Source organism: Anser cygnoides, chromosome 1 (genome assembly GCF_040182565.1).
Source record: "Anser cygnoides isolate HZ-2024a breed goose chromosome 1, Taihu_goose_T2T_genome, whole genome shotgun sequence".
NCBI lineage: Eukaryota > Metazoa > Chordata > Aves > Anseriformes > Anatidae > Anser > Anser cygnoides.
In genome coordinates, this window is record NC_089873.1 from 33,100,833 (window position 1) to 33,115,912 (window position 15,080).

General features: G+C 39.0%; 2 protein-coding genes across 11 annotated transcripts in view; one reads left to right on the top strand and one right to left on the bottom strand.

The window, feature by feature from the left end:
* TMEM117 (transmembrane protein 117) overlaps positions 1-15,080 on the top strand; it is a 221,893-nt gene that overhangs the window by 23,600 nt on the left and 183,213 nt on the right. For 8 of the 10 annotated variants that reach the window (XM_013199123.3, XM_013199134.3, XM_048065975.2 and 5 more), the window contains exon 3: positions 14,826-14,958. In XM_013199123.3, the coding sequence (XP_013054577.3) occupies positions 14,826-14,958 (133 nt within the window). Of the gene's footprint in view, positions 1-327; positions 598-14,825; positions 14,959-15,080 lie in introns of those variants that run through there. The other 2 variants (XM_066992108.1, XM_013199138.3) reach the window with 1 other exon arrangement.
* Positions 5,789-12,098, bottom strand: LOC106047608 (P2Y purinoceptor 1-like). The gene is made up of 2 exons (XM_013199185.3): positions 11,375-12,098; positions 5,789-6,810 (listed from the first exon to the last, which is right to left on the bottom strand). Exons 1-2 carry the CDS (start codon positions 11,442-11,444, stop codon positions 5,789-5,791), a joined length of 1,092 nt encoding a protein of 363 aa, XP_013054639.3. The 5' UTR covers positions 11,445-12,098.

A 15,080-nucleotide genomic window follows, 5' to 3' on the forward strand; every position in this document is an offset into this window, starting at 1 on the left:
AGCCCCCAGCCTGTACTGGTGCTTGGGCTTGTTCCTCCCTAGGTGCAGGACCCTGCACTTACCCTTGTTGAACTTCATGAGGTTCCTCTCAGCCCAACCCTCCAGCCTGTCGAGGTCCCTCTGAATGGCAGCACAGCCCTCTGGGGTATCAGCCACTCCTCCCAGCTTTGTGTCATCAGCAAACTTGCTGATGATGCACTCTGTTTCATCATCCAGGTCGTGATGAAAAAGTTGAACAACACTGGACCCAGTGCAGAGCCCTGCAGGGCACCGCTGGGTACAGGCCTCCGACCAGACTGCACCACTGAGCGGAGCCCTCTGAGCTCTGCCAGCCAGCCAGTTACCAGTCCACCTCACTGTCCACTCATCTGGGCCCCACCTCCTGAAAATGCGTTTCACCAGCATTTGCTTCATGTGAGGCTAGTTCGCATCAGGTCCATGTGACCCCCAAAATCAGTTCACCAGAAGCCTGATGGAGATGCCTTGGCTACTAACGCTCGTCTTCTGAGTGGTGTTGGCTGGACTGGCAGGAAACTGGAGGTCCTGGGTTCCCGTAGTACACGGAGTACTGTGTGAAGGCGTCGCTCTGCTAGCCAGGTCAGTAGCTGAGACCTTGAATGTGCATGTTTTGTGGCATTAGGCTGAGTTTCACTTTAGAGTGCGAAAGCTGAGAACTGCAGTCCTCCCCAACTAAGGCTGACCTTTCCCAGCTGGAGAAGCCCTGTCCACACTGAACCATGTGAAAAGGAAGGGAGAGAGCTTACCCGGGCAGTAATTCTCTGCAGGCCATTGGCACGTGCCCTCTTCTCCAGCTGCAGGCACAGCTGGGCTTTGACCACCTGTGTCTGGAGCAGGGGTGGCTGGGGAGGAGGTGGCGTGACCCATGCAGAGGTGCAGGGCACAGGCCCAGCCACAGGCGAGGGGGAAGCACGAGCCCGGTGTGTGGTTTGTGGTCAGCATTGGGAGACTTGGGAGACTGGGACATTTCCCTAAGACAGGGGAACCACCTCGTTTCCCTCTGAGGTGGTTGGATGGACGTGGTTGCATTACTTGCCTCTGCCTTGGTTCCTCCAGCAGTAGAATCAGTGTGGTGATATATTTTTTTCTTCCGTCTAAAGAGCATTGACTTCCACTTGTGAAAGCAGCGTACAAAGGTGAAGTATGTTATCTGCCTTGTTGTACTGTTTGTCATGGCCTCTTTCCAAGTGCAACGCTTCTGAGGCGTGGAAAAGAAAAACTTTGGTATCAGAGTACATTTATCTATGTATACTGAAGTGAAACCCAAAACCTTAGGAGCGTTTTAACACTGTTATTTTAAAAAGGTAGGCTTGTATCTTAATATGAAAATTTCAGGTGGTTTGTGTGTGAGATACAAGTATTGAATGGGCAAATGCGGAATGGTGGATGCATAAAGATGGCTTACCTTACAAAGCACCTTTGGGACATCTGTAGCTCTATCTACATCTTCAACTTAGAGCTCTCTGTTTTGACATTTTTTGCTTGCAAAACAAAGGTGAGTGTTACAGTAACATATAAGAAAGTTGTTTCTCTGACCTCAGTTGATCACATGTGTAAGTACTCAAACCTTTTGGGCCATGGGCCATTTTGTATTCATCTAGTACCTTATAAAGATGCCCCTCACTGTAGTGTCTCAGAATCTAGAAATAGTACATGAAAGCTACCCATACCTGGCAGTCAGTTTTGTAGGCTAATAAATTATTACCATGTTAATACCATGGTGTGTTCAAACTCATTAGAACAGCTGGGCATTTAATTAGATACCATGGCGTCAGATTTAATCCAAACAGTGGTCTGTGAGGAACCAGTATTGCAACATATTTGTCATCATAGAAGATGTTGACTTTGGCTCTTAGCTGTTCAGTTTATTGTTCACTTATTGTAGGAAAATGGAATAATCTTATTTGATTTTATATGTGTATGTCAAACTATCTGCGGAATATTATAATAAAACATTTTAGGAGCTTTTATTTCCAAACAAAAATATGACCAAGTAAATATGAACAGATGCTTTTGTGCCTTTTAATTCTTACTTTGTAGAAAACCTTTGATTTCAGTCAGGAGAACATTAACATTAGTTCAGCCTGGTTGAACGAAAACACTTTTAAAAAGTGTGTTTAATTGATTATAGCATCTCTTATGAGCAGGCAAACAATGTCTAGAAGCCTTGTCAGCTACCAGGGAGTATTCACAGCTGATTATCATAAGGAACTGCTATCTGAACAGCAGAGGGAAAAGAGTGAATGATTTTTTCAAGAATTTTGTGTCTGAAGATGATCTTTAAGGACTAGATTGTGCCTATAGACTCAACCCAGTACAAGGCATGTTGTAGAAGAAGCTTGAGATGGGAGAACAGGCAACAGAGGCACTGTGACACAGATATATATATATATATATATATATTTTTAGGATGTCTTCATTTTTTTCCTCTTCTGTGCTTCATTATTTGGGGTTGTCTGGGAATAATCTTTTCAGGGGTGTAAGGTGGTTTGTTTGTTTTTCCTTCCCCACGTTCTTGTGTCTGTGAGCACCTTGTGTGTCATTGATGGCTTTATTGACAAAAAAATAGTGAGCTTTTATAAGTTTGTGGAGAATTCCATCCAGCTACAGAAACAGACCTGGAGAGAAGGATTTACTTTTGTAATACAGTTTTTCCCATATTTCTCTGTCTGTGGAATACAAAAAGGAGAAAAGCAGAAAATGTTTTTTTATTAGCGTTTCAGTGTCCAAACAGTGTGTCCCTTGTTCCGCAGATGAACCCAGAACTGTGGACTGAGGACATGGGACACCTGCCTTATACAATAAACTAGAGGAGTCTCCAGTTTTCTCCTGCTTCTACCCAGCAAAGCATATAGAGCAGGACTACCATCCATGCTGCCTGTATCTCTCTCTCAGATCCTTGGAAATCAGGGAGGATCAAAGCATATGCAGCAGAAATCCGTATCATCTTGATATATGCTATTTCATGGCAATTTTTATCTTTTGAGTTGGCTGAGATCAGGATTCGTGCCTGGGAAAAGAGCTCCCTGCCTCTTTGCTTCCCATGTCCTTTCCTGGTCACTGGGCGCAGCACTTACAGTGCTCCTTAATACTCTCCCAGGACCATGATGGCAATGTCTGGCATCCCTCCATCAGGTGTGCCCTGGACCATGCAGCCCTTTGGTAGGGCGATGCTGACAGACAGCAGAAATCAGCTCATTTTGCCTCATTTTGCATCTTTTTATGTGTATTCTGCACAGTTCTGTCACATAGAGACTATAAAGGTCATTCTCCTTCAGTTAAATGTATTTTGTGTTCTGATTACCTGACCAGAATGAAATTCTCCTTGTCTTATAGAAAACTTTTTGAGTCAGACTGTCTCACTGACTTTAAAGCATTTCCTAAAACAAGTTTTTCTTTTTTACACACTGAAACACAGGCAGTGAAAACCATGACTTTGCTTGAGAATCTGAGCAATCCACATTAATGCTGCTCACAAAAGGCATTGCATGTGAGTTGTGGAAGGGTTGTCTGTGATGCTTTTTAATTGTTGAGCTTGCTGCAGGTTTTCAATCCAGTCTTTAATTAAAATTTTTAATTTTATTCTTGCCAACTTTGGGGACTTGTGAGCACACGTTGCATTCAAAGGTGTTATGAAGGCTGCAATTCTAAGAGGAAATATATATGTAGATTTTTTCCAAAGTCAAGAAATGACTTCGATAACGTTTTTCACAATTTCTTCTGAGTTGAATGCTTATTTCCTTATTAACAACAGAAGACCTTTCTAATGGTAGTAGCTTAATAATGTAATAGTAACATTACTATCTATATAGTAGATAGTAAGCAATGAGAACTACATTGAGCTTTTCTGTTTAACTTTGTGTCCAGAAAAACTTATTTTGATTTCACATTGAATTTTACAGACAAATTAACTTGTTGTAAAACAATACCTAAGTGAGAAGGAGACAGTGTATCTGTAGCTTTAAAGATAGTTTAGAAGATAATAATAGCAAGTGTTTGATTTTGGAAATAGCTCACTGTTTACAAACTTAGTGGTGCAATCCAGTGGGAGCAATAAACTCATTTATTGCAGAGCTTCACACTTATCTCTCGTGTTCTATCCCTTCCCATGCTGAGAGCACCGCTGCCACTAAGTGGCATTGACATTGTTTCTGTATCAGTTTGCGATGTGAGCATATACTAGAGCAGATAACTGCCCATGTGTGCCCATTCAGAGATTAACAAACTCTCTTAAGGAAGTTAGTGCACTGCTAATAACCCTGTCATGTTTACAAAAGACAACTCATGCATAAAACAAAGTATTTTTCCTTTAAAATACGAGAAAATTAAGGATTAAGAAGTCATCAAAGGAATAAAAGCAGAATTTATGATGAGGTGAGTGTGTAACTCCACTGAACAGAATATAGACAAGCAATGTTGCTATGAGGTCCTCATTTATACACATCCAAACCTATCTGAAGTGTTTTAGATTATCAGGACCTGGTTCTTCATTTCACATCACAGTTAAAAAAAATTAGAAAAAACAATGTTCTAAGTATTTTATATACATATATATTTACTCAATGCAACTGAAACATTCAACAAGTGAAATTTAATACCAATGGAGAATAGAATTATTTTTACATAGCGATGTGAGAACAAAATCATATTCAAACTTTGGGAATAAAAAAAATAGTATACTAGAGAAGGTATATTAAAAAGTACTTTGTCACTAATTTCTGAAAATAAAGTTAGTAGGCTTAGTAATATATAGGCTTTTATAGTTAAGGTATTTCGTGGCAAGAAAGCAGGTGGTTGAATATGAAGCATGACCTTGCCTGTGTATGTTGGGAGAACATATATTTAATGACTACTGAAGATGGATGGATGTTCTTCAATCACTATAAATTTTACTGTTTTAATTAGCAAAGTCCACTCTTGACTGATTACCTCAGGCTGCCCTGAAACTGATGCTAAGAGCCTAAATGAACAAGAAAAAAAGAACTCTCTATAAGAGAGCAGTGTCTCTTACTCTTCTTGCAGCTCAGCCCCCTTTGTACTTCAGAACTTTTCCTTTGCACGCTTCTCCCTGTTGATGAGTTCAGAGTTCACTGGCAAACAACTTGGAGTTTGTTTGCTTCAGATCAGACTCACTATGGCTCTGACTATCCCTAGGGATGTTACCTTATTATTTTGTTTGTTTATTTTTGGAAATCTATTGAATTTATCCAGGTTAATGAGGTTCCACTGGCAGTGCCAGAGGAACTCTAGTGCACTCTATAAGTACTTACAGAATTAAAATTAGGTACTTATAGAAAGCCTCTCTACAAATGCTCAAGAAGTTCAGCCGTTAGCATCATGATTCTTATTAATTGCACAGTCCAACCACAACAGCACTTACGAACATATGAAAAAATAATTAATAGAAGCTATAAGAAGACTCCTCAACACGGTGTGCTTGGCATTTTTCTGGCCAAGTAATGAAGTAGCTGCTTAGAGCTTTTATTCGTTGTTCATTCCATATCACATGTACGTACAGGGAAGAAGTGCTATGCCACAATAAATTAAGATATATTTATAACAATGATATTTAAAATGCCAGTTCTGGAAAGCCAGGAGTTGCTAGTGTTTCTTTTGCGGTTGATTTACATGTTAAGTTTTACCCTGCCTTGCTGTCTATTCTTGCTTACTCAGGAGATTGCTGTGCTATACAGGAGATGAAATTTTAAATCGATCTAATGGTACAAAGCCAAACGGGTAGGAAGAGATGCGTGTCTTTGTAGATTGACATTTAAGTCACCGTTCTTGGGGACAGAATGATGTCCCTTACCTTTTGTGTCAGACAACAGCAGCACTGGCGTTTGGGATGACAGTTTATGTCTTTCATTCTTTGGTAGAATGTCTTATTTGCTACTGTAAAAATGATTGGGTCAAGGCAACTGCTGATGCTGCAGATGATCTCTGTGATCTGATAAACAGCAAGCAATGTATTTGTGCTCCCACAGGGTGCCTGACAAGTAATTCTGTAGATTAGTATCACCATCATCATGACATGATAAGGTGTGAAACAAACAACAAATAAAATCATGGCAGCTGAGATCAGTAAAAAAGGCCTAATAATTCTGTTCCTTCTTTGCTGGCGTTTACTGAGTTGTAGCAATGCTTTGAGGGTCAACATATAGCATGTAAAGATGACCGTGACTGGAATTAGGAATCTCAAGACAATCTTGGAGAGTACAAATGGCACGGCAAATTGTAAAATTCCTCCAGTGCTATCCTGAGAATTTGTGCTGTCATGTTGTCTTCCGATTTCAATGGTGAAACAGATCTCTGGCACCGATGCAGTGACTATGAAGATCCATACAGCAACAGTACAAGACGTGGCCTTTCCTTTGTCCCACCACGTTAATGAACTGATAGGATGGACAGCACCTATGTATCTGTCAAAACTGATGAATGTCAGGAAGCAGACACTTCCGTAGATATTAATACTAAAAAACAGTCTTATGATGTGATAAAACGTTTGACTGGAATAGTCATCTAACCTCTGGAGGCTATAGTATACTGAAAAAGGTGCCATGAGAATCCAAGTGAAGTCACACAGTGCCAAATTAAACAGAAATATGCTGTTAGTAGTCCATGTCTTCCTGCAGTACACATAATGTCGTAGGGCAAGTATGTTGCCTAGAAATCCCACTAACAAAATGAAAAAGCAAACCAGAATCAGCAAGTAACAGTACCACTCCAGCTTAGAATTGGTGTTGCAAATGAAAATAATGCATGTGCTGTTCATCGTCTGTCCATAGAGTATGCCTGAAGAGGAAAAAGAGACCAACAGACTTTAAATAAAAACGTAATTAAATATGTTGAATTTACAATTAAAAACTTAATTTAGAAGTTAATTTCAGTATTTTTGAACTGGCAGAAGGATTCAGAATAAGGTATAATGTACAAGCTCTCTAGCTGAAAAAATGCAAATTCCACGTAGGCAACAATCTTACTTTACAGCAACACATCCCAGGCTTTTGTAAAAACCCTCATATTCTTTGCCATCTAATATTTAGTGTAGTGCATGATAGATGAGAGAAAAAAAAGCATGCACCTGTAGTAACAGCCCACCGATGTATCCGTGTCTAGCTTTGTAGACAGCAGAGGGGAGGACAGGAGGACAGAAGGGCGGTAACTGCCCAGGCTCGCTCCATCCTTGCTTTGACTGCCTTAGGTACCAATACGGGGCCTAGAGGCATTTGTGATGTGGGCAGCTGTGCAGTGGGCAGTGGCTCAGGGCCATAAGACAGAAACAAACCAAATCAGGATGAAATCCTGGTTGCGCTGAAGGCGACACCAACCTTTCCATCCAAAGCAATGAACAAGCTGCTTTGTTGGTGTTTTTTCTGGGGTTCTTCTCAAACGAATGTCCCAGACCACAAACACTGGGGTTTTGGCAGGCTTAGAAAGAATTCATTTTGTCTCAGTCTTTATTGCCCAGTTTGTATCAACTCCTATTATGGATAATCAGGAATATAAATCTACAGTGTGTTTTTTTTTAAGCAAGGTTTTTACACTTGTGAAGGCTTACCTTTAATCCCAAAGATTTTGGACTCTTAATAGAACATCACAAAAACAAACAAAGGCTGGAATGTTTTGCTAGAGTGAGCTGTCACCAATTTCGGTTTGTCATGTTTCTAGAACCTTGCTCCGAACGATGAAGGAGATGTTAATCTGTAAGGTTTGTCCAAATTGGAACTTATTTGATGGCCATAAAAACAGCCATTTATAGCTCAGAATGCACAACAATGTTTGGTAGGAAGACAGGTATTCCTTAACACAATATAACTTTTCCAAAGGTGTGTTCACAGACATAGGTCAGAATATAACACATAAGAGCTGCTGTGATGACCTGTTGAATAGAGACTGCATTATTGAGCTTTGCAAATTTACCCAGTGAACTTACAAAAAGTTAGTTCAGGCTGTACTGAATAAAATTAAGAAGAAAAGTTGTTTCTCAGCAATGAAATGACTTTCCAGAAAGATAGAAAGCCATATGTTCAACTCCCAGTATATTTTACAGGTGGGAAATGTTTGCTCTCTAAATGTATTTTGTTAAATGTATTTTGTTAAGTCTTGAAACACTGTACTTTAACCTGGGATAACTGTACTCTTTACCTGTGTGTTTTTCCGTGGTGTTTGTGAATATCAAACTTTGTATACATTTTTTTCTTCAAATTTATGAGACGACCTTGTAAATTCTTTAAAATGTAGTCACCCTGATAGGTACAAGAGAGTTAAGTAACATTTGCTTTACAATGTGTTCAGTTAAAAGGAATTTTAGTATGTATAGGAAAGTTATTTTTTCCTAAAATCATCCTGGCTAGACACCATGTGTGCTTTGAATTTCATTGTATTTCCCACCTCTCTGCCTTCCATTTGGATAGCTATGAATGAAGGCAGTAAGCACTCAATTCCATTTGTGTTGTCAGTATAAATAAGCCCTGAACTGGCTACAAACAACAAGGGCATAGCTGCATGAGGTAGTTGTAATGTCAGGGATTCCTGATCCCATCAGGTTCCTGGAAAAGGACTGTAGGTAGGTCTGAATGGAGGGAGGCAGGCAGCTGTGCCAGCTGCTCCACTTTGCTCTAAGCTGGCTGGATGAAGCCTGGATGTGTAGCCCTGTGACTGCACTAAGGCAATTACAGACTGGAACTAATAAATCCACTGTTCCCTTTGTTACCTTCAGTTTATTAGACTGCACTCTGGAGGTGCTGGAACTGCACAGCTTGTTAAGATTCATTTGGAGCTCAGAGTCACATTAGAAAATATATTTGCATTTTCCTATGTTGTTTCTCCATATTCTATGAATTTCCTGTGAATCTCTTTAGGCTTTTTCCATGAACCCCATGAACCTTGGGGTTTATATTTGGATTTTCTAAAAGGTTCTCATTGTCTCTTACTTATTCATTGTATTATAGTTGAGCTTAGAAGCCATAACCAAGACTAGATTTTTGAAACACTATGCATTGCAATCGGTGTGAATGACTTACAGCCTAGCAAACAGGTTGGATACAATCAAACAGATTCAGAAAGAAATAGAACCTTTTCTGAGGAAATGTAATGAGCAGGAGAAGAACAGAAAGGGGTTTGACTCCCAACTTAGTGCTATAACAAGAACTCGTGGTCTTCCGTCAGAATTTGAAGACTTCTCTACAATCAAGACCCAGTTTCACTGCACCTGAGTAGACACAACAAGCATACCCTGCCATGTCTTGAGACTACTGGAGCTACGCTGATGTCCAGTAGATCAGCATGTATGCTGTAATGATTTCAGCAGTGACTTTTTATTTTATCAGACAATGGCAAGCTTTCTGTCTACTTCCTTAGCATTAACAAACTAACTCAAGCTACCAGATGTGACTACGTCATCTTCACAGTTCAAGTCCAAAATTTTGCATCTGTAGTTTAAGAAAACTTTATTTTCCTGAACATTACTTTGTTCACTGTTAAGTCCATGTATTCTTAAGCAAAGCCAGCCAACATGCACACACACATCTTAGCAGTGGCAGAATGAGCAACAGCACCATGACATTATCCTGTGACAGGTGAGGAGATGCGTATGTTGTTAGTGGCTGACTAAGAACAGATTTGCCAGAATTTGGGCTTTCAAAGCTAAAAATAGCCATTTTTGTGGTTAATTTTCCAGCTAAACAGTTTCAGCTGTTGATGGAGATAGCCAGGAACACTAAATGGACAGAAAGATCAATCACATGATGGGTCATCCAAAATTAAAGGAATATCTTTATTTGATGAAGGCCTTGATATTAAAATTTCAGTCATATGACCAAGAAAGAGTTGAAGTTTATGAGCTCCAGCACCGATAATTAAGACAAGGAAGTATGCTAAAGTCATGGGTAGGAATTGTATGTTGCTCCTTGAAGAAGCAGTATAATGGATCCAGCCGTCTTATGGGCTATGGATATAAGGTTGCTAGAAAAGTTTTAATTTTAGAACAGTGACCTATAGACTCAGTTTTTCTATCTGTCTATTGTGTTGTCTCATTTCCTGGACCTGAAAGAGATATAGCTTAGATCTGTGACTCTCTAACAATAACTATCTACAAGCTCCTTTGTCATTTCCCCCTAGCAGCATCTGTAAGTTGTAACAAAGTCCAGAGAGTTTCTCTTTCTAGAAGAAGTCATATTTCTTAATGCTTTTGATTATGTAGAAGATGTAAGACCTGATCTGAATATAAGTTGACTTACTGTGGCTCACTATGCTGGCCGTGACTGATGAGCTGATATCTTTCCTGGTTTGTTGCAGTGTCCTAAATCATGAAGTCTCTACTTGACTCTGTTCTCCTTGTACCTGTGATATGGCCTCCAAAGTCTTGAAGTAGATAAATGAACATGTTTGATTAAAAAAATAAATTCTTGATGAAACTCCTTTTGGACCTAAGAAGCATTGTATCATTGAAGAGAATCTAATCTATGTATACAGCTAATTGTAGCTCACAGTTTATCACTATTAATCATTTATATGGCATTTAACTTGTAACTTTACTTCCGAAGTTCCATTATGTATAATGAGTTTGTTTATTTTTAAAGTATTTACTTCGATATGAATAAATATATCCTAGGAACCATTCTTCCACATCATACCTGTTTTTTTTTTTATTTTTTGACATTTGTAACAAGGTCGTAATGAGAGATTAATTTGTCCTGAAGTAAAGATTAAGCTGAATTAACAGTTTATTTTATGTAATTTTGTTCCTTATCCACTTTTTCTTTGTCCCTTGCTCCTTTTCACTTGCTAATCTTTATAGTAAAGACATATAGTATATATCCTGATTTTACAGCAGCTGTTTTGTTTGGATTATTCTAAGAATTTTATATGGTTACCATGCATAGGTTTTCCACACTTCTGCCTATTCACATACCAATCTACTTCTGTTACGTATGTGCTCAAAGTGTACCCTTTTAGCTCATTATATCAAAAGAATACACTGGGGACAATAAGTAATATAAAGCTGTATTTGTATGCAGTGAGATAAGTACATTGTACTGATAGCCAATTCCTTTCTTCCTAATGACTCAATCTGTATTATGATTAAGCTACTATTTCTTTCATTAAAAAATGATGCTCATGTACTTACTTGAGGGTTAGTGAAATCCCATATGGCAAACATTAACTACAGTAGAGTGTTAGATAATGTTTAAGAATTTTCCTACCAGAGGCAATATTTATAAAAAAAATACTTTAAATAATATGAAATTTATATGCGTATGTACTAATCAGTGTGCAGTAGCTAAGTAAAATAAATAAATATATATTTCTGTGGAGAATACAGGTGGGATGAATATGTAATAAATCTTTCTCTTACCTGTTTTAGGAGTGCTATAATTATCTATTTTACAGAAGTCTGGATTCCAGGCTCTGGTTTTTCTCTCCATTAATCGGGATCTTCTAAAATCACCACTCTGTTTTGCAAGTACTGGTTTTAATCCACGGTTTCAGTAGTATTCCATATGCAATGGCAGCTCTTCACAGAGCAAATGTCAAACTGTAAGAGAGAGATCATTTCATCATTATGCCCCTCCTCTCAATCAGTCGAGACAAATTGCTATTACCATAGCAGCCTCCACTTGCTTTTCAGGGAAAGGGACTTACTACAAATCCACAGTCCGGCTTGGTCTGGGGCTTTCATCACTGATAACATGAAAGAGAAGAGTGGAGAGGCCTGGGGCATGTATGTGTATGTTTGCACTTTCCTTTTCTTGCCCCTCCTTCACTTCCAGAATCCCTGTCACTGCTGCCCTTCTGCTGATCTGGGCCGTGGACCTGTGCTGCTCTTGCCCCTCTGCAGAGCTTGGACAGATATCTTTGTTTTAGGAAAGGAATGGGCTGGATGAGACTGAGAGAGGTTTAGAAGAGGAAAGGAGCAATAAGGGTAGATGTAAAGATCTGGAAACTGGGCAGAATGAAACTGTTTGGAGAAGTGAAAAGGCTAATGGGTGACAGGACAAGGAGGTGAGAAACTGATGTGTTTAGGACAGTGAAGGACAGAGAGAAACAAAGTAAGAGGACAAGAAAGAAAAGGAAAACTAGCCCAGGAAAAATACGTTCCTGAAGAAAACGTGACAAAAGTTTCTCCTATTACCTACGATGAGAGTAAGGAGAGCTTTTTTTCCAAGTGACAAGACATACTAGTGTGCTTTGACAAATGCATCCTCTGCAGAATGAAGAGAGAGGTATATCACATCACATGATTAAAGCACCTACATCTAACTATTTAAAACAGTACCAGATTTTAGACAGGCTTCAACTTTGCTGTCTTAATGAAATCAGGGAAGCACAAAACATATGTCAGGGGACATACTTTTACTTCAAATACTTCACAGGAGAAAGGCTTTCTTAAGCTGATGAAGAGAAAGATGATGTATGAGTCAGTAACTTTTTTTAACATTGGAATTGAATTGTAATGGTCTTTCTCAGCTTCTCTTAAATACTGTTATTGGCAAATTGATGTTGCATTCTCTCTTCTTTTTTCCTTCAGATTTCATATTCAGTGTGTAATATTTGCAAATAGGATACAGAAAAAAATGCGCTTAAGGAACTGAGATTTTTCTCTGTGTGTGAGTGGTGAAAAAATGAGGACTCTAGGGTCTTATTTTGCAATATTGCAGTGAGGCATTATTATTCAGCACTTGGCAAATTTTAGTTTAAAAAACTGCTTGGTAGTTGATCAGTCTTTCTTATATTGCCTTATCAGTAAAAATGATAGCAACTATATTGCTGCTAAACATGTTAAATATTACCTGTTGGTACAAAGTCCTTTTGAAATCCCTGCTGGGATGCTAGGTGTTGATCTTGCTGGGAGTCAAGCACTGAAAAAATAGTTCTAGAACTTTCCACCACTACTCACTGACTTCTGTTTAAATCATTAATTACCGAAAATAAATAGCCCTTGCTCAATAGGAACCATTGAAACCAAGTGTAAACTACAAAGAATGAGGAGAGTGTTGTACTGCATTAAGACTTCTGTGGTAGGACAAGAAAATCAGTCTTGCTCTGACAAATGTGTAATATTACATTTGTGAAATGACAAGAACATTACCATGAGAAACAATCAGCTCAGATACTCTAGGGAACATTTAATTCTCTGTGATGCAGTGATAGCATTTGGTGTACATTTCTGGCTAGGAAATGAATAATAATTACATTGTAAGTATGGCTATAAGCTCTATTCTGATTTGTGACACTTTTTTGTTTGGTTGGTTGTTTAGTTGTTGTTGTTGTTGTTTTATTTATTTATTTTATGTTACCACCTATGGGCTTAATCATTCTGGGGTCTTGTGGTATAATGTAGCAAAAGTCAACACCGTAAGAAAAAGAATATTATTGTCTTCCATTTTGTGGATCAAGGAGCTGAGTGCAGAGGGTAAATGATTGGTGTGTAACATAACAAGACGTCTCTGGTAGAATTCGAATCTGACTCTAAATCTCATGGCACTTGCCTGGTGTGTATCGCTGGTGAGGTGACCCCAGCTGAACACTTCAGTAGACCTGGAGTCTACGCCCCCCGATGTACTTCAAGAAGCTCAGACTTCTTCAGGGTTTCAGATGCTGCCATTAAATGGGTAGCAGACAAGAACATGTGGCAGCTCTGTATAACCTCACAAAAGCGGGGAGCAATGAGATTGCACAGTATTATCTCAGTTTTGTTGTGAGGAAGGGTGATTATTTATTTACCATCTATACATGTGTACTTTGGGCTTAAGCAAGAATCATCTTTGGTCCTGCAGTCACCTGCTCAGAAAAGCACATCTCTTTTTCTCATTAGCCCAAATGTCCTGAAATCCTCCACTTCTGTTCTATGTTCATGTTTTTCACAAGCTAGACCAACACATAAGAGGAGCTCTCGATCACCTCATATGATAGTTGATCTGACTCTGTCTATAATCACTGGAAAGAGACAGGCAACCATAAAGAGCTAATGACTCTGTTTTTACTGCTCAAGAGTCTGGCAGCAAATAATGGATTTGTACAGCCTGAGGTACTTCTGAATTTATAGACTTGTTTCTCTGGACATTGTGCAAATGCCACTAAATGTGGCTCTTGCCTTGAGGTCTAATTTTGTGAGATTTTCCCTGCTGTGGTATTTGGTTTAGAATTTTATGATGTATCAGTTTCTAGAAAATGGGATGGCTTATTCAGTTGTCCTTCAGGTCCATCACTCCCTCCCACTTTTACACAGATGTGCAGCACTACTGTTCACTGAGTCTCAAGGTCAGCAGGTTGGTGGACCTAATTAATAGGAAGAAAAATGGTAATTTTTTTTTTCTAGATGGGTTAGTTCCCCACTCCTGTTCACTTGTGCATAGCTGCTCAGCTTGCTGTGCCAGCATTAGAGCACAGTGGGTACAGATGTTAATAGCTGGAGCAGGGAAACAATAAAGGCTGCTTAATCAACACATAGAATTATGTGTGGTGTATGTGAAACCACAGCCACATTTTGGTCAGGTAGCACAGGACCTTATGTGAACTCCTTCAGAGGTTCAGTTTAATGATTTTGATTGTAGAATCAGAACCTCAATCAGTTTGTCACCAGTTTGTGGGAAGCAACCTTGTAATTTTGTAAGAACAATCTCTGTCCATACTGAACTGCAAAAGACTAGATTGGTTGCTTGACACCAAATCTGTCCTCCCTACACAAAGTGAAATAATTGGACGTAACAAGACACAGTTTAGGACTTTATTTTGTTTTTGTTATCATGTAAACATATTTTTACTGACTGGCTAAAATATGGTTTCTTGTAATATTCATACCACAGGTCAGTTGCTCCGTCTGAAAATGTTTCGAGAGGACCACGGGTCTTGGATGACAATGTTCTTCAGTACCATCCTCTTCCTCTTCATTTTTTCTCACATTTATAATCTGTTCCTCATTATGGAAGGGAATATGAGGTAGGTTACAGAGTTTTATTCTGTGTCTTTTGCTCTAGAATATATTCAACTGGAAACTTTTCATATTATGCTACTTTAGAGTGAACAAGAGATTACCAAAATGTAAATATAGTAATATTGAC

What these genes read in the sequence shown, in the direction of transcription:
- LOC106047608 (XM_013199185.3), bottom strand. Translation starts at nt 11,444, where the DNA reads ATGGAGAGAAAAACCAGAGCCTGGAATCCAGACTTCTGTAAAATAGAT. An exon ending in TTATAGCACTCCTAAAACAG is followed by an intron (nt 6,811 to 11,374) that starts GTAAGAGAAAGA and finishes TTTCCTCTTCAG; the next exon opens with GCATACTCTATGGACAGACG.